General features: G+C 39.8%; 1 protein-coding gene across 9 annotated transcripts in view; it reads right to left on the reverse strand.

The window, feature by feature from the left end:
- The window catches only part of LOC124144149 (pleckstrin homology domain-containing family D member 1-like), an 88,326-nt gene that overhangs the window by 36,640 nt on the left and 25,307 nt on the right, over positions 1-26,379 (reverse strand). For all 9 annotated transcript variants that reach the window (XM_046513412.2, XM_046513403.2, XM_046513446.2 and 6 more), the window contains exons 2-4: positions 17,452-17,545; positions 15,989-16,078; positions 9,454-9,530 (exon numbers count right to left, since the gene is read on the reverse strand). In XM_046513412.2, the coding sequence (XP_046369368.2) occupies positions 9,454-9,530; positions 15,989-16,078; positions 17,452-17,545 (261 nt within the window). The remainder of the gene's footprint in view (positions 1-9,453; positions 9,531-15,988; positions 16,079-17,451; positions 17,546-26,379) is intronic.

The raw sequence follows: 26,379 nt of genomic DNA on the forward strand, positions 1-26,379 counted from the left end.
TGAACACAAGATGGGGAGCACAGTGTTCCTTTAAGAACGTTCACTGATTCTAAAGCAAATTTATTTCTGTTATCTCCATGCCATACATGTACTTCCTGGATTAAAGGTCTTGCTCACCATGTTCCCAGCCACCCAGGAGCATGTCCTCTACACATGCCACGCCTGTGCTACATTCCTCGGTCCCTGGGTCAAGTCAGCAGCTGAATGTGGTCCCTACAGTCAGCAATATCACAGGTATGTTACTGTGACCTGTGAATAATCAAGTCTGGCCAACACATGCCAGTGACTGATACCATGAGTACCATCACAGGGATTCACAAGGGTCTGTCTGTCTATCTGTCTGTCTTCCATCACAGGGATTCACAAGGGTCTGTCTGTCTATCTGTCTGTCTGTCTTCCATCACAGGGATTCACAAGGGTCCGTCTGTCTGTCTGTCTTCAATCACTGGGGTTCACCTGGGTCTGTCTGTCTTCAATCACAGGGGTTCACCTGGGTCTGTCTGTCTTCAATCACAGGGTTTCACCTGGGTCTGTCTGTCTTCAATCACAGGGGTTCACCTTGGTCTGTCTGTCTTCAATCTCAGGGGTTCACCTGGGTCTGTCTGTCTTCAATCACTGGGGTTCACCTGGGTCTGTCTGTCTTCAATCTCAGGGATTCACCTGGGTCTGTCTGTCTTCAATCACTGGGTTCACCTGGGTCTGTCTGTCTTCAATCTCAGGGATTCACAAGGGTCTGTCTGTCTTCAATCTCAGGGGTTCACAAGGGTCTGTCTGTCTTCAATCACAGGGGTTCACCTGGGTCTGTCTGTCTTCAATCTTAGGGTTTCACCTGGGTCTGTCTGTCTTCAATCACAGGGGTTCACCTGGGTCTGTCTGTCTGTCTTCAATCTCAGGGATTCACAAGGGTCCGTCTGTCTGTCTGTCTTCAATCACTGGGGTTCACCTGGGTCTGTCTGTCTTCAATCACAGGGGTTCACCTGGGTCTGTCTGTCTGTCTTCAATCACTGGGGTTCACCTGGGTCTGTCTGTCTTCAATCTCATGGATTCACCTGGGTCTGTCTGTCTGTCTTCAATCACTGGGGTTCACCTGGGTCTGTCTGTCTTCAATCTCAGGGATTCACCTGGGTCTGTCTGTCTGTCTTCCATCACAGGGGTTCACCTGGGTCTGTCTGTCTGTCTTCCATCACAGGGGTTCACCTGGGTCTGTCTGTCTTCAATCTCAGGGATTCACCTGGGTCTGTCTGTCTGTCTATAATCACTGGGGTTCACCTGGGTCTGTCTGTCCTCATCCTCAGGGATTCACCTGGGTCTGTCTGTCTTCAATCTCAGGGATTCACCTGGGTCTGTCTGTCTTCAATCACAGGGATTCACAAGGGTCTGTCTGTCTTCAATCTCAGGGTTTCACCTGGGTCTGTCTGTCCTCAATCTCAGGGATTCACCTGGGTCTGTCTGTCTTCAATCACAGGGATTCACCTGGGTCTGTCTGTCTTCAATCTCAGGGTTTCACCTGGGTCTGTCTGTCCTCAATCTCAGGGATTCACCTGGGTCTGTCTGTCTTCAATCTCAGGGTTTCACCTGGGTCTGTCTGTCTTCAATCTCAGGGATTCACCTGGGTCTGTCTGTCTTCAATCACAGGGTTTCTCCTGGGTCTGTCTGTCTTCAATCTCAGGGATTCACCTGGGTCTGTCTGTCTTCAATCTCAGGGATTCACCTGGGTCTGTCTGTCTTCAATCTCAGGGTTTCACCTGGGTCTGTCTGTCCTCAATCTCAGGGATTCACCTGGGTCTGTCTGTCTTCAAGTCCAGAGGACATCCAGTCCGTAATGAATAAATTACAAGTGATTCCGTGGCATTGCATTGTCTAACCAAGCAATTTGATTTCTGCATTAATGTTTATATAAACTGAAAAAATATTCAGGCCAATCCCTTAACAGACACTGATTTTAACATTTATACATCTATAAGCACAAAAAATATTGAAGTCAATTCTTAAGCAATGTTGGAGGGTTCAAGGCTTCACCTCATTTCCATGGATTTAACTGCTTCAGGTTCAGTAACCTTAAGATGGGGATTTCAATGTCTTACTGAAGAGTATCAACCATTGAAATTCTTCCACTTTGAGCGTATTTCTTACAAGAACAGAAATGCCAGTTAAATGTAACATGCAGTCTTATAACCTTCTTCATAAATACAGTGATTCAAACAGCCATATTACTTTGCATCCCCATGGACTCGCAATGTTAATCATCCGTGTCTATTCTCAACTGGCAGTGAAGTGGATCCCTGAAACCACACTGCAGATTCACTCAGCTGACACAATGTAAACAGGTTTATCTGTTGGCCCTTAGGACAAAATGCCACACTTTTTAAATTTTATGTTTCACGAATTTATTCCAGCTTTTCCACACAAGGTCATTCGAAATAAAAATAAATAGCTACGTCAATCATTTATATATTCATATGAAGGTCATTCTGGCGTGGAGTTAAAACTGCTGCTGGCTTCTTGAATCACTGAGAGTGATATAGACATGGAATTTATATATGACATGTTGTACATGAGGGTTTGTGTTACAAATTGGAGACATAATGAAAATAAATATGTTTATGGTTTATTTATTTATTTTCCTGCCGCTTTTTAGTAGGGGCGCAGGCCCGTGAAACGAAAATGAAAACTGCGTGGCCCACGGTGTACTGGGGATCTAGTCTGCCCTTCCATACTCACTGGGGGCCCGACCCGTGAAGATCCGGGTAGAGAACAGGTCTTTAGCAACCCATGCTTGTCGTAACTGGCGACTATGCTTGTCGTAAGAGACGACAAACGTGATCAGGTGGTCAGGCTCACAGACTTGGTTGATGCATGTCATCGTATCCCAATAGCGTGGATCGATGCTCATGATGTCAATCACTGGATTGTCTGATCCAGACTTGATTATTTACAGACTGTCGTCATATAGCTGGAATATTGCTGAGTGTGGTGTTCAACAACAAACAAACAAACAAACAAACAAACAAACAAACAAACAAAACACTGGGGGCCCTGGGGTGAGAACTACTAACCACACAACTTTTGTGTCCATATACATGCATCATGATCATATGTCCATTTTCGTTATATATAACAGCAGTAGAAACTAACCTTTTTGGTCCACTAGTCCTTATAATGAAAACATATAGTAAAACCCTTAAATATGGCAAATTTTAACTAGTCCTTATGATACCTTACTATTGGGCAGTTTGGCATGGACTACATGACTTGTGCCAATTTCTAACCCTGTATAACAGCCTATTTTGTAACTTAATGTTTTGAGTGAGCTACAAGTTTCTGCGTGAGAGTGAGTGAGTGAGTTGGGTTTAACGCCGCTTTTAACAGTATTCCAGTTATATCGCGGCGTGTCAGCTTAATGTGGGAGGAAAGCCCGAAGTGATGCGGGTCCCAGACGTTTACCACTTCGGTGAAACCCACGAGCACGGGTATGGTGCTGACAAACCTAGAAACATAATCGGGGCGAACCGGGATTCGAACCCACAATCATAGGTTTCTGGCGTGCCCAAGGGACGCAACTCTGCACAGCGAATCGCGGGGGCTTAGACGACTGGGCCACCTGTGCCCCCTCTACGTGAGAAATTCTGCCATGAACCACTTTGGTGAAACACAAGAACCACAGGTATGGTGACGACAGGTCAAGGTTCATGACTGTGGTGAGCCTGGAATTTGAACACACAGCAAGCTGATTTTAACCTGCACAACTATTGAAGCAAGCTGCCACGCCCCAAGACCACCTAGACCTTAAGGTGTGTTACCATGGTTACACATGACTATGTATGAAAGTGTTAAGGCATAGCCAAGTTTTTCTCATAAAATCTTTGATTATAAAAGATTCATGATCACAAGCCAGATCATTAGGTCTATAGGGTTCAATCCATCTGTCGGATGATATACGATGACATCCCGATTTGAAACATCCATCGTTAATTATGACACAGAGACATTGGCTTCTGGTTATTGAGGTGTAACATGCACATATTTCACACTTTCTTCTTGGAATTAGGTGTCAAGGCCTATGAAAGCATGCAAGTGAATCTGAACTGTATGTAGAACGACAATCGTGGCTTCACACGAGGAACAACAACCTGCTTCCTTCCCCTCATCACTGGACATCACACTCTCCAGACTACATTGTACATCCTCTCATAATTACCTTCTTTGTAAGATTATCGCCACTAACACTTGATTAGCACATGATAAAAACTAATCATAGCCATAATGACATATTTGTGTTTCTCACATTCTCCGTCCAAGAGTTGCTGAGCCACCATCAGTCCTACAAACCCCTTTTCTCACCACATGGAACCAGTACGAAAAATGCATCATGTCAAATTAAATTTGTCCTGTCTTTCTTCAAAGTAAAAAATAATTACCATATTTTCTCTTGTAAGCACCCACCTATGAAACATGGTGGAGATTACGGATGAGAATACAGGTCCCTAGCAACCGATGCTGGTCATAAATAGACCGGGTGGTCAGGCTCAGTGACTTGGTTGACTGCCTGTCATTGTATCTCAATGGCACGGATCAATGCTCATGATATCAATGACTATATTGTCTGGTCCAGACTCTAATATTTACAGACTACATTGTGTATCATCAATTGCTGGAATATTACTGAATATGGAGTTAAACACTAACCAACAAACCGATATAAACTGGTGGGTTTGTTGCAATAATTAAAATAACTTTTAAGCGGTAAGGTTATGACATATTTGTATCAAAACACCATCTGGACACAACTTGCTATTTTCCAAATCTCAAATATGAGTGAGTGAGTGAGTGAGTTGGGTTTAACGCCGCTTTAAACAGTATTCCAGTCATATTGCGGCGTGTCAGCATAATGTGGGAGGAAAGCCCGAAGAGATGCAGGTCTCAGACGTTTACCACTTTGGTGAAACCCACGAGCACGGGCATGGTGCTGACAAACCTAGAAACATAAATGGGGCAATCCGGGATTCGAACCCACAATCTGGCGTGCCCAAGGGACGCAACTCTGCACAGCGAATCACGGCGCCTTAGACTACTGGGCCACCCGTGCCCCCTCTCAAATATGAATTTACCAGTATGCAAAATGAAATACCTTGACAGAAATAAGCAATGATCATACGACAACACTGGCCTCATTCTCTTAACCTGAAGATAAAACGTTAACCTCAAATGTGCCTCTGTTCACCCAGTGAGTGTGAGTGAGGGAGTATAGTTTTTACGCCGCTTTTAGCAATATTGCAGCTAAGGGGACGCCAGAAATGGGCTCTGTTCATCCAGCAGGGAATTGGTACCCAATATGCGATAGTGCCGCAGTTTGGATTGTATACTCCCCAGGGAGTTGAGAATGATAACTGGAATACATACATAGCCACAAGTCAGGGGACAAATAAACCACATTTGAGCAGATAATAATAGCAGGATAGGTGAGGAATATAAATGTATTTAAAAATAAAAATATTAAACCAAAAATAAAGACCATTTTAAGAGGCACCTGACTTCTTAGAGGAAACATGGTAGGCCATGTAATATTCTTACGCTTTAAGAATGATTTGTAGTACATGAGCTGTTGCTGTCTCCGATGAATAAATAATGGAGAACGGCATTCTGTGTTCCGTCTTATATTTATTGTCATACATACACGGGTGGTACATCCGGTAAAACAGGGGGCCCCTGACGGCTAGGTCGCCAAGGGAGATTACTCTCATACGTTATACACCATCACAGCCGCTAATGGCATAATGCAGTACGATAACAGTACAGGCGTTTCATGCTTGACACCTCAACAAGAAGAGAAATAGCTCTTGCCTTCATGCTGCACACACAATCACCACTGGGAACAGCCATTTCTGTGTCTATTGTCATTTCCTGGCAGAGATTCCTTAGTAGAAGATATTACAGCCCACTCAACATTCACGACATGCAACACAGGAATAACATAATGCTAACGGAATGTAAACAAGCTGCTCCATCATCACAGTGCACAACCTCATTCAGTCTTGCACACAGAGAAGTGCTCTCATCAAGGAGACAGAGGCTCAGGCCACACATTTTTTATTTTTCGTTTCACGGCCCGGCTGCCCCTACTGAAAACAGCTAGATAAGAAATGAATTAAACATAAACATATTTAATTTTATTATGTCTCCCACTAGTAATATAGAACCTCTTGTACAATATAAACATGTATATATAAATTCCATGTCTACATCACTATCAGTGATTCAAGAAGCCAGCTGCAACTTTAACATCCAAGTAGAATTACTTTCATGGCAATAAATCAATGATTGTCGTAGCTATTTATTTTTATGCTTATTTCCATCAACCTTGGATGGTAAAACTGGAATAAATCCATGAAACATAAAATAAAACAAATGTGGCCTCAGGGTTGTACTGGATGCTCAAAGCTGTGGTCTACATTCATACTAATTACAAATGAGATGCAAGAAGTTTCATTGCAAGCACTGGTACACACACAATATATATATATATGGCCAATGGTTCATTTTCTGAATCTACCATTGAAATCCCCTTCCTTCAAGTAATGAAAGCAGTGATATGGTCGAGTGAAGTGTGCAAAGTGTGGCCAGCCTGGAACACCAATGTTCGTTCTTTGGACTGCCCACAAATGTTACCGAGTCCCATGTACTCGCAAACAGATGGACAGCGGTAGCCTCGTCCTTGTTTGGAGGCCTTGACCGACTCACAAGTCCTTGCTGACCATCCATGTCCCAGATTGACGATGCATGTCAGGGAAGAGTTTCGACACCTCCACATCACCACAACAAAGACAGTAACTTGTGGGCTTTTCCTTACTTCTATTGATTTTCTGCTCAACAAATGTTTGTTCTGCAAATACACTATACATTCGGCAGCCTCCTGTCTTGTTGTCTTCACACTGTCAGGCACATATTTATTGATTTTTATTGAAGTTAAATCAAGGACCTGGATCATATGACTATATTTGTCTTTGTTGGGAACATATTTCCCTGTAGGTAACCAACCATAGGGGTATGAATTTCAGTGCTTTCATAATCATGTAATCTGCCAGTTGGTTCATACATGCTTAAGACAAATGTGTGCGTTTGAGTCAAGTGCCCTTATAATGATGAAACTTAGGCTAAAAAGAATAATAGTCTTGGTTCTCAGGCACCGCTAACATCATAAAAAAGTTTGCCACATGTTTCGTTTTTATTTCCATTTAAAAAAAAATAAAATCAATAAATATTCCAAGCTCAACTGTAGTCAAATAGTGTATTCCAGTATTATTTTTATCAAGGAATACATTATGTAGGGAGGCCGTTTCCCAGGTTGATTGTACACAATTGTTTAATAGGTTACATACTAGTATGAATAACCAAAATAGAATAAAACAACACCACCCGTCTAAATTTTCAGAAGCCATTGCCTGAGAACCAATTCTTTTATTTTGTTAAGCCTTAGCAACTTCTATATATATATAACAACGAGTAAGTAAGCAGGGCTAGAAATAAAAGTAGAATATATATTCAGGAAGCATTGTCCACATTTCAACAATAAAATTCACTCATGCCAACCATATATTCAATCTTATACAATCACAGACTAAATTTACGGTTTAAGTTCTATTATAGAATTCAGTGCCAAACTACTGCACGATATTCCATTGAACATGGTGTTAACTGACAGGTTAACAAGCTTCCCTCTTGACAATCAGCTAAGTCAAACAAGTGTCAGTTGCAGAAAAATGTTAGCACATATTTATCAGAAAGTAAACTATTCAGTTTGCCTTTTAATTTCAAACAATGGCGAGAAGATCTTGTTGAGTGCCATGGTCAGCAATCAGCTTTGAAAGGGAGTTTGTCACTGAACAATTCTGCGATTCTCCAGAAAATTACAGAATTCTTACTCGTACAAGATGTGTGTTCTTCAATATTAATGGATGACTCTTCTCATCAATATACTCTAATACAGATCATTTTGCTGACATGTAGACAGATTCTAAAACATTCTCCAAAAGATGATGCAAAACTTGCTAATGCAGCAATATTAACCACAATCATACTGGGAATACCTACACATTACAAACCCATGCTACAACTTCCCTGCCATGTTCTTCTTCAGAGAATGATAACCAGTGAAATGTCAAAGCTGTGTATCATCAGACTTTGAGATTTTTTAAAGTCTAGGATTGAAATGCATGCATTACAAGACTTGTTCAATATCAAATGGACAGCTTAGAATTTTTGAATTTGAGCCGAGGTTTCAAAACATGTTTTTCGTAATAAAATTTTACCGAATACATTTTTTAAGTCGTCTTCATAATTTGAAGAGCTTTGACAGGATCAGACAAGGCAGCCTGGGAACCACATGATTAGGGAAGCTGATACTTTGTCAGCTCAGTACTTTAACATGATTGATACTTAAAATCTGCCTCTTACTACAAGTAAATTCATCTTTTACAGCAAGCATGGGTTGCTGAAGACCTATCCTACCCCGGATCTTCACAGGTTGCACCCCTACTATTCATATTGATGCTGCCCAGTTTGTTGTTCCTGCTGTATTGTTTAAAGATGTCAGGCTGGAAGACCTAATTCAACAGATGACCTAAATACATCCTAGTCCATAATCCATTTCTCCCATGACACCTGTGTCATCAGTACCTGTTATGAATCTTGTTCAGAAAAATCTAGTGATGCCAACAATAGCATGATAACATAAGTTCTGGTAATGGTATATGTTAATAAAATACATATAAATTAACATTATTGTTGAAGTGCTAATCAGCCACAGACAAATTGCCTACTGTTGACATTGACTGACATAATTCTGTATTGACCCTGTTTATTTCAACAATTATTATATCCCTTTTAACAGTGAAAGAAATTATGGTTGAAGTCATTTATCTAGGGGCGGTCGGGTAGCCTAGTGGTAGCCTAGTGGTTAAAGCGTTCACTCGTCACGCCGAAGACCCGGGTTCGATTCCCGACATGGGTACAATGTGTGAAGCCCATTTGTGGAGTCCCCTGCCGTGATATTGCTGAAATATTGCTAAAAGCGGCGTAAAACCATACTCACTCACTCACTATCTAGCACTATGATTGATGAGCTTTGAATTCAACTCTTATTAAATTATATTGATAATGCAAAATATATTTTTCCTGAAAATGAATAATCTGTATCGAAGGGGAATTAACTTCTTAATTAGAATAACATTCTCTGGAAACAAGCGTTGATTAAGACACTTCCCTGATTCTCTTCTCCGCTACTGACCACCATGCGCAGTGGCGACAGTAAATGCTGTATTTTGGCGAAAATGTGGTATTTAATTATCGAATGTGTTCGGTTGCCGATGCTTTTAGTTCAAATAGCGGCTGTGTGGTGATTCCAATGCGAAACCACTGTTACAACAGTGGACAAGGGGGACAAGGGGGACAACTCACACTCTGCGGGATTGTTCCATCAGCTCCATCCACTTGCTCCTCTCATAGTCACTCTCCAGCGCCAGCACCAGTTGACCCTGTGGGGACACAAGCAGGTCAATATCAGATACAGTGTTCCCTTGCTATTGTGCCTTTCAATAGAGCGCTAACTCGGTAATAGTGCGGGGTAATGCGTGGCTCCCACAATTTACTCACGTTTTTAATAAACTCAAGTTTTCCAATGACAATATTTTGCCCATATTAAAGAACATTATCAGCTGATCTCCGCGATTACGAAACACGGGAAATACCAGTCAACGAATACAAATTGAAGTACTCGATATGATCCCATCATTATACTATCTAGTTATAAAAAGGCGTTCATTGTTTATCTGGACTTTGTAATATATTTTATTAACATGCAGCGTAGATCGTATGAGGTAGACAGAACATGTATACTGTTTTATTGGTCATCTACCCCTTACTCCACCTCCAACAGCTGATCGTTTATAACGCCCATCAATTATTTGGACCGTTCATCGTCTATAACGCCCATCAATTATTTGGACCCCAAAGGTAGTGTTGTAGCTAGGGATCACTGTACATCCCAGCGGTGAAGCATGGCTTGGCATCACCTCACAAGCATTATATATGGTAATGATCACAGTTTATCGCAGTACAATGAAAAGGTCAACAGACAGAATCCTCTGACATCATATCGATAATGGGATTTAAGAGGAGCTGATTTGTTTGGCCCAGCACTGACTCAATCACATTCCCAACTTAAGTTTAATTTGCAAAATTTCAAATATTTTACCCACCTTATTCTTTCATGGTCATATTGAATTTGGAGCTTTTCATTTTTGTCAATTAAATTATTTTAAATTGATTAAACATTTTAATAATTATCAGCATGTTTGCTATGGAAAAACTGGCCCTGTGAAGTCAGGGTTATTCTCTCTCGCTAAACCTGGCATCTCTGACTTCCGCCACATGTCTGAAATCTCCCAAACAATAACACTGAATGTGTCCATTGCTGGCCTACCTTCCAACGGCAGGTTTGCTTTTAAATGATGGTGTTTACATGCAGGCAAAACAAGCATGTCAAACATTTAAACAATCTGGCTATCTAGATTACCTCAGTACCACAATACACCTGCGCTTCAACGTATCCTTTCAAACACTTAGACTTAAAAAATATAAGAATTCCAAACCTACAGCTCTAGTGGGGTCTAATCCCAGTAATGTGGTTGCCCAGTTCAGGTTTTTTTGCGATTACGAGGATTGCACACAAGATGGCAGGACAAGTAAATTTGTATTGTCATATTCAACAGTTCTGGCAGGAAAAAAGAATACCTTTTAGTTCACAAACACCAAAATTTTAATATGAACTGTTACATAGAATGTCAGATTGCCTTATTATGCATAATTCTTATGCTATTTTTATGTAAGCATGAAAAATATAATGAAAACATATTCACTTAAAAATAAAATAATTTTACTTTGGTTTCTATGATTCAGATAAAGATAAAGTCGGACATGTTTAAGAGATGAGTTATTCAGATTGCATATCAACGAAGAGCTCCAGGCTGTGGCTCTGGTTGTAACACAGTATCCGGAGCCAGGTCTACATGGACACAACTGAAAGTGAGTGCAGCGTTGCAGCCATGACTACAGTGACAGTGGTAATCCAGTCAGGTAGCAGCGTGTGGCTCCCTCCTCCCCTCCCAGACAGATGTTTACACATGTGCACCATGGAGGCATATTTATGTGCCGGCCATGCTGACATGTTTACACTCGGCATATCTGGCTCAGTCACAATCAGTCTAACAGGTAATGGAGTCAATTACTGTAGCACATCCCTCTCCAACACCTGCCTCCCTACCCCCTTCTCCCCCTCTGATATATAATGGAGTCAATGACTGTAGCACATCCCTCTCCAACACCTGCCTCCCTACCCCCTCTGATATATAATGGAGTCAATGACTGTAGCACATCCCTCTCCAACACCTCCTCTCTACCCTCTTCTCCCCCGTCTGATATATAATGGAGTCAATGACTGTAGCACATCCCTCTCCAACACCTGCCTCCCTACCCCCTTCTCCCCTCTGATATATAATGGAGTCAATGACTGTAGCACATCCCCCTCCAACACCTCCTCCCTACCCTCTTCTCCCCCGTCTGATATATAAGGGAGTCAATGTTTGTAGCACATCCCTCTCCAACACCTCCTTTCTATCCTCTTCTCGCCTGCCTTGCTAAGTAAAGGAGTCAATGATGGAAGGCCCTAAATAACATCCCTGCTTAACACCACTGACAACATCAATTCTCCTACTCCCATGTGTAAGAAGTAATAGAGTCACTGATGGAAACTCCACAACATCCCCTCTCAACACCACTGACACTATCAATCCTCCTACTCCCATGTGTAAGAAGTGTAAGAAGTAATAGAGTTACTGATGGAAACCCCTCAACATCCCCTCTCAACACCACTGACACAATCAATCCTCCTACTCCCAAGTGTAAGAAGTGTAAGAAGTAATAGAGTCACTGATGGAAACTCCACAACATCCCCTCTCAACACCACTGACACTATCAATCCTCCTACTCCCATGTGTAAGAAGTAATAGAGTCACTGATGGAAACCCCTCAACATCCCCTCTCAACACCACTGACACTATCAATCCTCCTACTCCCAAGTGTAAGAAGTGTAAGAAGTAATAGAGTCACTGATGGAAACCTCTCAACACCACTGACACTATCAATCCTCCTACTCCCAAGTGTAAGAAGTGTAAGAAGTAATAGAGTCACTGATGGAAACCTCTCAACACCACTGACACTATCAATCCTCCTACTCCCAAGTGTAAGAAGTGTAAGAAGTAATAGAGTCACTGATGGAAACCTCTCAACACCACTGACACTATCAATCCTCCTACTCCCAAGTGTAAGAAGTGTAAGAAGTAATAGAGTCACTGATGGAAACCCCTCAACATCCCCGCTCAACACCACTGACACTATCAATCCTCCTACTCCCATGTGTAAGAAGTGTAAGAAGTAATAGAGTCACTGATGGAAACCTCTCAACATCCTCAAACATTATCCTCCTTCAGCTCCCATCCTCTCCTACCCAGTCTATTCCTCATCATCCACTAAGTCACGCAGCTTACTTCCTCAAAACACTCAGATAAATGCTGATGATAGATTAACACGGTTATAGATAACGCTGGAGAAACATTTCATGACATGTGGTTGTAACATCAACACTCTATAATCAAATCTGCACAATTATCAAAATATCCATACCATCAGATTACAAGGTGCAATTTAAATAACTATACCAATATTGCTTGGTTGTTTTGTGGTTTTGTTGTTTTACGCCACACTCAGCAATATTCCAGCTATATGGCAGCGGTCTGTAAATAATCGAGTCTGGACAAGACAATCCAGTGATTGATATCATGAGCATCAATCCATGCAATTGGGATTGATGACATGCATCAACCAAGTCAGCAAGCCTGACCACCAGATCCCATTAGTTGCCTCTTACGACAAGCAAAGTCGCCTTGGGTTGCTGAAGACCTATTCTATCCCGGATCTTCACGGGTCTATATAAATATTGAAATATATAAGAGTAGTTAAAAAAACATGTATTATGTTTCTTCTAGAAAACAACACCAGAAACAGGATCCGAGGCAGCCATGAAGTCTCCTCATCCTTGATCCAATGCTGTGAAGTTGAGCACATGAACTGGCAAATAACACATGTTGTCTCAATTTTCATGTTTTTACTGAGCTCTAGCAGAACATATGCCAGGCATTGCAGGGTATCTGATCTGTTCATATTTTAGGACACTGACTGATTGTCAATCAAAATCGAAACATGGCAATGGTCTTGAAGAATTTCCTTTCAAGATTTAAAATAACCATGAAGATATCCTAATGCCATCTGTCTCTGAGAAAATCATTGGCATCACTACATATACAGTTGTACCTCATTGTGTCGAACTCGTTTGGAAAGTTTGAGTTATCTGGGGTTCAAAACAACCCCGAAATGAAGTTCCAAAAAGCAAATATCATGTTATGAGATATTATTACATGTAATCTAGTCATCTCTGGTTTCATACATGTTTCAATGTCGATAACCATGTTTAACAAATAATGAAATACATGTTTCATGTCTTATTGTTTCAAATATTGTTTTCATCCATTTGTAACATTAATTATACATGTAATTCATTTTGTACCCACAAACAATTCAATATCATTGCGTAACAGCTTCAAACAGGTCGCCACATTGAAAAGGTTAAAAAGATGGAATGGTAATACAAATGTCAACTATAAATATGGATTTATTTACAAGTGAAAAAGTGTGACATAACAGTTTGTCCTGCCTTTGGGCAGGGGAAGAAAGCAGCAACACTCAATTAGTCCCATAAACAAGTCCTGTAGCTAGATTGCTACTGTCTCTGCACGCTACAAATCTTGTGAGCATGTCTGGTGCTGCCAAGGCTGCTAGTAGCGAAGGGGCAGCAACTCAGGCAAATCATCAATGTCACTGTCATTGTCTGCATCAGCGGTGTTGGACTGGTGATGTCGGGCAGCAATCTGTTCGTCCTCAAAGGCAACATCAGAAATTGAGGCATAAGTACCCAGGTCACCTCCTGTGCTGGCAAAGTCAGCAAGGATCAAACCGCCACTGACGAGATGAAAGAGAGGCAGGTCGGTCATCTTCGGTGTCGCTGTCGATGGTGCAGTCATCTCTGTTGATGGTGTTATTAAACCAAGCATGTCTGTTTCAGATTGTTGTTGGGGAAACGCTTTCCTATGCAAGCATTATGAAACGAAGGGCTTCAAGGACAGATACAGTGGTTCTGTCTTTTATTAATTACCGTCAAATGTTTAGCAGTCACATGCGTACATTAATTAACTTTAGGTTTGGGATAATTCTCTGATCCATGGGTTGTGTTTTACTAGTGGCATTTGAGGGCAAGAAAACCAACACTGAATGTTACAGTGAGATCGCTGACATAGGGACAGGAGAGGCAATTGTCATTTACCATTGCAATTTCACAACCCTTACGTCCCACTTGCCTGTTGCGCTTGCAATACCAATTCCTTAAGATTTCTGACGTCCTCCATGCTTTTATGTTGGCGACTTCCTCGGTGAGAGTTTCTAAATTCTTTTAAAACAACGTGGATTTGCTGACTTGCCAACAGCGAACGGGTTGTTTATCTGTACCTGACATGTTAGAGGCAACTAACACAGTTATGCTCTCTTTGTTACACTTGCCAGACATTAGACGATAGACCAGACCCATCTTGTCAGCACTGTAGATGTCATCATCATGGTAGGATTTTAAGAGACTAGTCAAATTACTATTCCCCAGATACATGGCATCTATCTCAGTGTCTAGAGATGTGCTGACAAACCTAGAAACACAATCGGGGCGAACCGGGATTCGAACCCACAATCATGGGGTTCTGGCGTACCCAAGGGACGCAACTCTGAACACCGAGTCGCGGTGCCTTAGACGACTGGGAAAACCGGCAATTAATCAGTACACTGATATAGATACATATATTGTTACATAACCAATCTCATTAAAATCATAACTTAGTTCTCGCTAACATAAAACAAAGATCTGAGGACATCCCATTTGGGTCACGCCAGAGGGACCTTTCATCCAACCAATCAGAGCGTCACTTACCAGATCAAGAACGTAACAGTCGGAATGTATTTTCTAATCATGCAATCTCAAATAGGATAACACAGGGTATTCCGAATTACAGCTGTATGCATGAATCCATTAAAATCATTGTCTACCTCTTACTTCAATGGGATAAATAATTGAACAGATGTGACTTTCCAAAGTCCATGGGAAGTACAGCCATACAATATTGGCCATCTATCAGACATTCCAAAATGATCTTTGGTTCAGTTCTCAAATTTTGAATTGAGAACTTTGTCAAAATATTTTTCAAAGCACGGTCCAGAATGGAAGTTGCCAGTTTTAACTATTTCATTGGTCAGTTAAAAGGTTGCAAAAGGTCGTTTTGTTGTCGCCTGTAATGGGATGACATCAGATCCTTGTTTAGCAGTAGCAAGAACTAAGATATGATATTTATCAGATTGTTACATTACTAGCTGGATATAAATGCACATCTACAGAAAAGGTGGGTGGGTTGGGAATTCCAGGATTAGATCTTGTCATTCATGCCTTGCGGGTGGATGGTTTTCAGATCAAATATCCATTTGAGTTCAACAGATCGGCATCTAGCCATGCTCTGAACTGATTCTGGTCTGTTTTAAGCTGTAGCTGATTTGATAGTGTAGGTCTCTGGTTGAGTGTATTACAGAGTTTAAATGTTTTGCGACAGGTTTGTCCCTTTGATGGTTGATGTCAGCAAAGTGTTCTTTGAGTCTAATGCACATCTACAGTAATTTAGAGAATGAAATATGAGTGATAGACCTTATGATGGTCCTAAAGCCATTAATCATTCTCTCTTGTTTGATTGCTTCGCTAGAGGCCCTGTTGCTGCTATTACGCTGTACTTACGTTGATCTCAGCACTGGATATCTGAATACAGAAAGGATGGACAGCATCGTTGACAGTCTTGAACTCGCACTCTCCTAGTGGCACGATACCCTGCAATCACAACATGACACTAAGTTGGTGAGTTGGTGAGTATTGTTTTACGCCGCTTTTAGCAATATTCCAGCAATATCTCGGCGGGGGACACCAGAAATGGGCTTCACACATTGTACCCATGTCGGGAATCGAACCCGGGTCTTCGGCGTGACGAGCCAACGCCTTAACCACTAGGCTACCCGACCGCCCCCATGACACTAAGTACCACAGATACATGTCTCTCAAGGGGATTCCAGCTTAGAACAGGTCCCCAGCCACCTGTGCTAATCATAAGAGGTAACGTAATGGATTGGGTGGTCTGGATTCTTGACTTGGTTGATTACGTGTCGTTTCCTTGAGGTAAACGTTGCAATCACCAGGTTCTGTCTATTTTTGAGTCAACTATCAACTTTAACTCTTGAGGGTCATGGGCCCTGGTTCACAAAGCAATCATAATTAATTATCAATATTTCCTAAATCCTGACATTTCTGAGTGCCATGGCATCTACATTCACAGGGGACTATTGTCAAGGGCCTATTCGTGTTCTGTCAGGGTTTTGCTTTGCTGAGATCCTAATTTCTGAATCAAGGTAGTAAAGAAATAAAGCTGAAATGTTTTATAAAAGCCTGACATCTGATTGGCTCAGGAACCCACACTTCCTTCATTTCGACTGGCCAGTCAAAGTTAGTTCAGGGTTCACCTGGCGTGACCTCCTGTGCATGTATCCTGTGATCTAATCAGTATCATATCGGAATTAATGATCTGAATTTTATGAAAATGCATGTCAAATCTCCCTGAAATCATTTCCTCATATCAAATGGCTCTGATTCACCCTTCACCTACACAACAACATAACTATTTGGTTACTCATTTCCCTAAAACATGGAGCCAAGTTAGATATGCACAAACAAACGACCTCCCTGATGTCCAACAGTTCCTTCAAACATCTAGGTCACCAGCATCCACCTGAACAATTTATGAACACCCAGTTTAGGAGCAAAATGACTTAACACTCAAGTGTCTCAGCTCGACCAGAACCTGTTGAATAACTCATTTCATTTGATTTCTGATCCAATTCCATGCATTTAAAAGCCACATCCTTCCAAAACCAACACGTGAGCCCCAGCCTAGACCTCCGGGTAATCTGTGTTTTGGCAACAGGGAGACAAGCTAGAGGCTATAGATTAGGATGTATTGGGCACGGAAGTGGGAAGATGCAGAACTGGTTCCCCATTGATCAGAGTTGCAAGGTGTGAGGAGACTTGCACCCACACACACAATCAATGTCTTCACAGTCGGAATCCAGCGACTGCGTGTGTATTTCCTGGGCGATGAGCGGTGAGTCCAGGCAACACACCAGCAATGATTTGATCAAAATTAAATGGCTGACCTTTGGGTGGATGTTGAAGTATGTCCGCTTTGTGAACTCCTTCTTCTCATTGTCTGCATAGTACATGAGGAAGCCATCTTTGACTAGGAAAAATCTGAAAAAAATAAAATAAAATTGATTTACATGCTTTTAAGTAGGTCATGTTAAGGCCAAACAAGCCATATTAGAAATCGGCTCGTATGCAAAAGCAGGTTTCAATATGTCTGTGTTCAAGACAGTCACACTCTAAAGAAGCATACAAAAAATGTATTTACATGCTTTTTTCAAAATAAATACATGAGAAATGGGTTATTATTATTATTATTATTATTGTTGTTGATGTTATTGTTGTTGTTCTGATATCCAAATGTTTAACAAATGTGGAATAAAAGAAATTGCTTATGAACAGTATATTTTTCTTTCCAAGTCTATTTATGTTTATGTTCAGTAGGAAAACTATTCTTCAAAGTAGCAAGGAAAGTAACTATCTGAATTAGCATTCAAAGGAAACACTCCAAGCTGCACACAGCTTTGACTATATATTTGATCAATAGAGAACCTTTGTTAACATTTCAGCATGCAGAATCAATATCTCCAACAATATGTACATCTATATAATGTCCAAAGTTGAAGGCTTGATACCTATAGTACACCATGAAAGTGAATTTGCAACAGCAACCGGTTCATGTTTCTTACTTAAATCTAATGCACTTTATAATGTACAAAGCATGCAAAGAATGCAAAGACTGCACACTAAATAACGCAAAGGGAGATAATCCTCTACCACCAACAGCTGAACTAAATTGAAACCATATACCATATTTCCTCTATTAGACGCTCAGGTGTCTAAAATTTCCGCACCAGCCATTGACCCGGAGGTTATTAGAGTGAGTGACTGAGTTGGGTTTAACGCCGCTTTTAACATTATTCCAGTTATATCACAGCGTGTCAGCTTAATGTGGGAGGAAAGCCCGAAGGGATGCAGGTCTCAGACGTTTACCACTTCGGTGAAACCCACGAGCACGGGTATGGTGCTGACAAACCTAGAAACATAACTGGGATTCGAACCCACAATCATAGGTTTCAAATCGCGGCGCCTTAGACAACTGGGCCACCCGTGCCCCCCGGATGTTATTAGAGGCCCGGGTGAGTTTTCACTGTGCCACACTAGAAACCAGGACCCTGTTCCACAAAGTGATCTCAGCAAGATGATGGTCATAAGCCTTATGTTCTAGTATGGGAGTTAAGATCATGTTAGCGCTACGATCGCTTTGTGGAACAGGGCCCAGGTTTCTAGTCTGGCACAGTGAAAACTCACAACCGTACCAAATCTTAAATTCTACAGTCATACAAAGAATCAATTTGCAATCATCATTAATCACCAACATATAGTATAAGTATTAGAGACCTGGCATCTGATAAAGACCAGGTTTCTTTTTTCTGGACAGATCATATGACCAGGCGTCTATTAGAGGCCGGCAATTGTACTGTAGACTTGGGTTTGACAGAGGAAATATGGTAGAATATGATACCCCAAAATATAGCTTATTTAGGCATAACAGCCCATCCGTCCCCTTTCATCCTCCTCCTCCTCCTCATCATGTGTCAATATGTGACTCCCATCTGTCCCCGGCATGTTAATAGGTTGTTGTAATCAGCTGTAGGCTATTGTCTTACATACACTGAAAGCTTGTACATATCATATCATTACGTACATACAGGCATTAGGTTCACATGGCTGTAGTTAATTAAGATGGTGAACACATTCTCACAACAGCAATCACTGGCTGTGTGTGATGCAGAGATCACAATTCAATGAATATCAGGATGTACACAAATGTCAAGATTTCCTTTCTGACTGCATGGGACTGGTTAGACAACAAAATTCATAGCTGAAAACTTCAGTCAGTAGGTTGAAATATAAAGATCAAAGGCTTTTAATAGGATTTTTAAGTGGCTCCGATATTCAAATAATAATAATTAGAAGGCAAGGTGGTGAAAAATAAAAACATGTCTGGTCTCACTGGTTTTGTTCCTTTAAATATTAACTTTGACACGAGAATTATAAATTTCTCTTTTGATACTGTTTTCAAGTATTTGAAACAATGCAATCAAGACTGCGTTTCAGATGAGGCCAAATGGATGAGATTATTTTCATAATCAAAACAATCTGTCAATGTCATATAGACATGATAGAAAAAAATAAATAAGAATTGAAAGTTTTCTATTTTTTATTTTTAAGTTCAGTGGATCTGCAAACCAAGTAAAATATGTACAACCTTACAAACACTTTTTAGAAATTATTGTCAGTTTGATCTCACAGAAAGCAAGATTATTAACTCCAGAGTAAAATATATTTGATTGTCCTACAATGATCATTTTTCTCTGAATTTCATCACATATCACAAATAATTAAAGAATTATTAGCTAACAAGCTCTGAGTAAATATATATCATCTTTTCCACGTAACTGAATGGTGTATGCCTAGGCCCCTGTCAAGTCTTAGGCATTCATTCACCACTGTTCACACTGGTTAGATAATGCGCAATTCTGAGATCGAGTACAGATTCTTATATAGATCTTATTCATTGCTATTTGAAGTGAGAAAATGAAGACAAATATACAACCTGTATCCCTTACATAGAACCTCACTGAAGTCAACCTGTAGTTCTCATGATGTAGTGTGATCAACTCATGATTATGAACAATAAATAACGTCATATATTGTTTCATCATATCCTGTGAACTGACTAATCAGCACGGAGGATCACTAAAATGTACAACCTCTTCTACAGGTATGGCCAACAGTCACACAAAAGTCACCCCACTGATCAAAACTGAAGTAAGGGATAGTATGTGATTCAGATAATGTATATTTGTTTGTTTGTTTGTTGTTTAAAGCTGCACTCAGCAATATTCCAGCTACCAGGTATATGACCAGACAATCCACTGTGATTGACATCATGAGCATCGATCCACGCAACTGGGATATGATGACATGCATCAACCATGTCAGCGAGCCATCAGACTACCCGATCCCCTTAGGCACCTCTTACGACAAGCAGGGGTTGCTTCTGACTATAAAAGTCCACATGGTAAAGAAACTTACATGTTAATTTCTAGCACTGACACAAGTAACTTGACTGTTTGCATCATGATACAGCTACTGCACTAAGTTGGGTGCCTTGTATCATGATACAGCTCTGTACCACTGCACCACTAAAATGCCCAGGCAACAGTCATGACAGAAGGAAATGCATATGTCAAGTGTAATCAGTCAGTCATAATCGACGTAATAACCGCCCAGGGCTCTCTCAAAATTAGGAATAGGGGGCTCTTATTAGAATATTATTTTGGTGAAAAAAAACAGAGTTGAAAGATACATTTCATGGTTTATGCTTACAGCCTGAAATGTTTATGTACGACAGATATATTTTTCTGAAATTGAATTGCCCATAATTAAGGGTGCATATAACACACTAGTGAGTATTGTACGCAAATGAATAAGTCTTGTGAACATTTATCAATCGGAAGGGGTGCTAATTGGGATTGTTCACTAGCCAATATATTAGCAAATACTGCCGTGGGCACTTATTAGAGCGGGGCGCTTATTACGTCGAATACGGTAGTTTCACCATTCAGTCTACACTGGACTGAATCATGTTCATTCTGGAGTCAACGTGGGGCATCACTGGATTAACTTCATGAGTCCCTAGCTCACATACTACATAAAGTATCACACAAAATAGTCATCACAGAATCTGGACGACCTGCCTTGAACTTTGCAAACAAAGAGATGACAGGATCGAGGGAGGAATACACTTAACTAACTCAAAGACTTGTGGCAAGTGTCCGTCTCCTGACTCCAGTGTAGAGTGGGGTACAAGTTACAACTGGTCTTCATGAATGTCAAACGTATGAATGACTTCAGGTTTACATCACATCTGGTGCAGCCTGGCGTTCACCTGCAGTTGATTTGTCTATAGGCTCATATCATGTTTACACTATCTATCCTCTTATCTATCTACCTACCTATCTATCCTTTTATCTATCTACCCTTTTATCTTTTTACCTATCTATCCTTTTATCTATCTACCAACCTATCTATCCTTTTATCTATCTACCCTTTATCTATCTACCTATCTATCCTTTTATCTATCTATCTACCTATCTACCCTTTTATCTACCTATATATCCTTTTATCTATCTACCAACCTATCTATCCTTTTATCTATCTACCCTTTTATCTACCTATATATCCTTTTATCTATCTACCTATTTATCCTTTTATCTATCTATCTATCTATCTATCTATCTATCCTTTTATCTATCTACCATTTTATCTACCTATCTATCCTTTTATCTATCTACCAACCTATCTATCATTTTATCTATCTACCCTTTATCTATCTATCCACCTATCCTTTTATCTATCTACCCTTTTATCTACCTATATATCCTTTTATCTATCTACCAACTATCTATCCTTTTATCTATCTACCTATCTATCCTTTTATCTATCTATCTACCTATCTACCCTTTTATCTACCTATATATCCTTTTATCTATCTACCAACCTATCTATCCTTTTATCTATCTACCCTTTTATCTACCTATATATCCTTTTATCTATCTACCTATTTATCCTTTTATCTATCTATCTATCTACCTATCTATCCTTTTATCTATCTACCATTTTATCTACCTATCTATCCTTTTATCTATCTACCAACCTATCTATCATTTTATCTATCTACCCTTTATCTATCTACCTATCTATCCTTTTATCTATCTATCCACCTATCCTTTTATCTATCTACCCTTTTATCTACCTATATATCCTTTTATCTATCTACCAACTATTTATCCTTTTATCTATCTACCTATTTATCCTTTTATCTATCTACCAACCTACCTATCCTTTTATCTATCTACCCTTTTATCTATCTACCTATCTATCCTTTTATCTATCTACCAACCTATCTATCATTTTATCTATCTACCCTTTATCTATCTACCTATCTATCCTTTTATATATATATCTATCTACCTATCCTTTTATCTATCTACCCTTTTATCTACCTATATATCCTTTTATCTATCTACCAACTATCTATCCTTTTATCTATCTACCTATTTATCCTTTTATCTATCTACCAACCTACCTATCCTTTTATCTATCTACCCTTTTATCTATCTACCTATCTATCCTTTTATCTATCTACCAGCCTATCTATCCTTTTATCTATCTACCTATCTTATCTATCTTCTTATCTTCCTACCTATCTTACAAACCCTCATCTATCAACATAAATATCTTATCTATCCTCACAGCTATCTATCTTCTATCAACCTATCCTCTCTGCAAGATAACGTTTTACATTATATTTTAAACAGACAACAGACAAAAACAAAAGTCGGACAGTCCTTCGGTCAAGTGGAAATGTCCTTCATTTCACCTGGGTGGTATTTTGGTACTGTGTGACAACAGCGTTAAGGGAGATGTTTTAATTCACTCATGTTCTTATGATCAGACAAAACCAGACCGTTACCAGAGCATCTTCGCTCTACTTAAAAAGACTCCGGTTTCAAGCCTGAGGTTATCAACAGCCACACTACATAACAGGTTTGCACAAACATTGATCCAGGTATGACATAAATCAAGGACCCACAGGTACTGTTATGTCACAACCGACTTCACAATGTACGGTTGACAAAGACTGACGCGTGTATATAGTCATATGTACACTGTAAATCAGGGCATAAAAATACACAACCACTTCCTGGTTGCAAGTTGTACACTAACCTACATACCCTTGTTGTCATACAGACCCTGAAACAAATATATCCAATATAGCCCATGCAAGTCTATAATGTTTGGCAAGTCTAGATTACTACGTTATCTGAAAATGAAGAAAGTCTCTTTAACTCTTTAACTCTAATTTAGCAATTGTTTCTTTTCTACAAACAATGTTCATTTCAGAGACTAGATGTTAGTCTATACTTTGTAACCCTTAGGGAACATGGTAAACACTTTGTAAGTTGTAGTGGAGGCCCTATACATATAGCTCACATGCTCTTCATTGTGTGTTTAATATTTTCATTCTAGAGCTTCTCTTGTTCATTTGTGGCTTTTGTGTTTCACACCCTCAAGGTTTATTGTAAGTTTAGTAATGTTGTTATGATACAGCACAATAACTGTGCCAGCTGTCTCCGTGATAACATTTCCCTTTAAGGTAGAATGTCAGTGTTCATTATTACATGCAAACATATATTACTCCGAAAAATGTTTATGTATTTAAAAAAATAGGACAGTGCATATTCACATTTAAGTACATTTACTCAAGAGGATGATAGGATTATACAGGAACATTATCTGTCCTTAAAACATTCTAAACAGGGAAACAGCATTATCAATATCCCCCGCCATGGGGCACATTAGAATTTTGTTTGTTCATGTAGTAGTGAATATAAACTATCAAAAAAAGAGTCTTTAGAAGAGATAGGCACTAGGCATGCTTTATGTCACCAGATTATATGTGGAATTAATACACACAAAAGGCCCCATCACCAGATTATATGTGGAATTAATACACACAAAAGGCCCCATCTCTGGAAAAATAATTTATGGCATCGGTTGTCCAACTCAGTCCAGATAAGTATCTCACAGATAAGCTAACTTCAGTAGTTTCTGCACTTGCACATATACTTGCACTTCGACACTATGCACATTGTAAAATAACATGGGACATTATTTTAGGGGTCAATTATCAAATCTGAAACACTTAATTTCAATACAAACTTTCCATGATAAGCCAACATTTTCCCTTTATTTTCCTGAGACTAACCGTTCTAATTACAGATCACAGCCTTAGCTGTAGACTAACATATAGTCTTTGAAATGAACATATCGTACAGAAAAAAACAGTTGTTCAGTTATCTTAATAAAAATCTAATAAAAAGGGAGCCCAGTGATTCTCTTCATTTTCAGATACTGATACTGCAGTAATCTAGACTTGCCAAACATTATAGACTTGCATGGGCTGTAGTTGATATAAATGTATCAGGGTCTGTAAGACAGACTACCTTAGCTGATCATGTTTGAAAAAGTCAACCAAATATATTTTTTTAAAAACACCAAGTAGTTTTTTGTTTCCCCTTTGTGACGCACATACACAACTGTGTAAAGGTTACACAACCACAGCAGGCATTACAAGTGTCTCCTGGAGTACTCCTCTGTCACAATATTACTTGTCAAGTAGATACAACACAGCAGGTCATTTGCTCCTGGCTGCTCTATTGTTTCTGAATTTTGGTGAAACTGAAGTTTTTTTCCATTTACCTTATACAGTGGTCCCTCGCTACAACGCTACCAATGGGGTCCAAATAATTGGTGGGTGTTATAGACGATGAGCCGTTTAACCGAGGCCGAGGCGGGGGAGCGCGCTCGGCAAATCTCAAATCATCAATATGTGTTTATCTCACGTCACGTCAAAATAGTATATATTTTTATGGACCTAGATCTACCTGTAATATCATTCATTTATTAAATGTGTCACATTTCACAACGTCTGAAATACGTATTCCATTTCAATTTATCATTTTTTATGTTTTCAAACAGATTATTAGAACTCCATTCAGCGATAAACGGTTGATTATGCAATGAGAAGCGGTATGTGCAAATGAACAACGAACAACAATACAATTATGTCTGTGTAAAACTCTCAGTAATAAAAGTGTACATAAATTTTGGGAGCCATGCGTTACCGCGCGTAGTAACCGAGGTAGCGCTTTATCGAAGAGCACAATAGCGAGGGATCACTATACATGTTATTGCCTTAGAGCAGTTTCATTTTTACTCAACATGCTCAATAATGACGAATCTCATTCAAGAAAGCCAGGCAGAGATGAGGGAGTCAGATGGGCTTTGCTTTTTATAAGTTTAATGTGATGGGAAAGCCCAAAATGATGCAGGTAGATGGTTACTTTCGGATTCAAACACATGACAGGCTCAACCACTGTGCCACCTGTGTCCCAAGCTGTGACCGGTGGTGTTTCCTGCTAGGGAGAGTTGTGATCTAGGAATGGTTAATACAAAATATGAGACACCAAATATACATGATATAGAAGAGGAAGTTCTTCTTCTTCTTCTTCTTCTTCTTCTTCTTCTACATGATATAAGGCCTTGATGGCCTCTTCAAAGCAACAATCACCCTTTTTAAAGAACCAAGATGCTTTCAAACAAAACATTCTTCATGAATTTCATTGGTTATATTTGTATATCCAAATACAAACAAAACTATTCCAGTGACCACAAGTGTTTCAAAAATATTTATTGATAATTTCCAGTTAAGAGTAATCTTTTTTTACAGGATGTTTTAGAGAGGAAATAACAAATAAATTTATTATGACCCATGAAGATCCGGGGTAGAATAGGTCTTCAGCAACACATGCTTGACGTAAAAGGCGACTATGCTTGTCGTAAGAGGCGACTAACAGGATTGGGTGGTCAGGCTAGCTGACTTGGTTGATGCATGTCATCGTATCCCAATTGCGTGGATCGATGAATCATTGATGTCAATCATTGGATTGTCTGGTCCAGACTCAATTATTTACAGACCACCGTCATATAGCTGGAATATTGCTGTGTGCGGCGTAAACAACAAACAAACAATAAATTTATTGAACAGCAGATTTTAGACATGTAAGAAAAGGCAGCCAAATTTGTGGCATTTTATCAAAGTGTAAGGCCATTTCAATGTAAATTCAATTTAGGCCTTTTCAAGACTAGACTTCCTAATACAAGCCTTTAACTGTGTGAACCTTGTAACAGATCTGTTTGCCGGCCAGCTCACATGTACTGGTAGGAAGCAATAGACCTATGTCACAAGAATGTGCAAATAATCATGTGTGGAAGTGGTTTTCTGTTTCACCTGAGCTGAAATCAAT

This window comes from Haliotis rufescens, unplaced genomic scaffold (genome assembly GCF_023055435.1).
Source record: "Haliotis rufescens isolate VD_foot unplaced genomic scaffold, xgHalRufe1.0.p SCAF_82, whole genome shotgun sequence".
Classification (NCBI taxonomy): domain Eukaryota; kingdom Metazoa; phylum Mollusca; class Gastropoda; order Lepetellida; family Haliotidae; genus Haliotis; species Haliotis rufescens.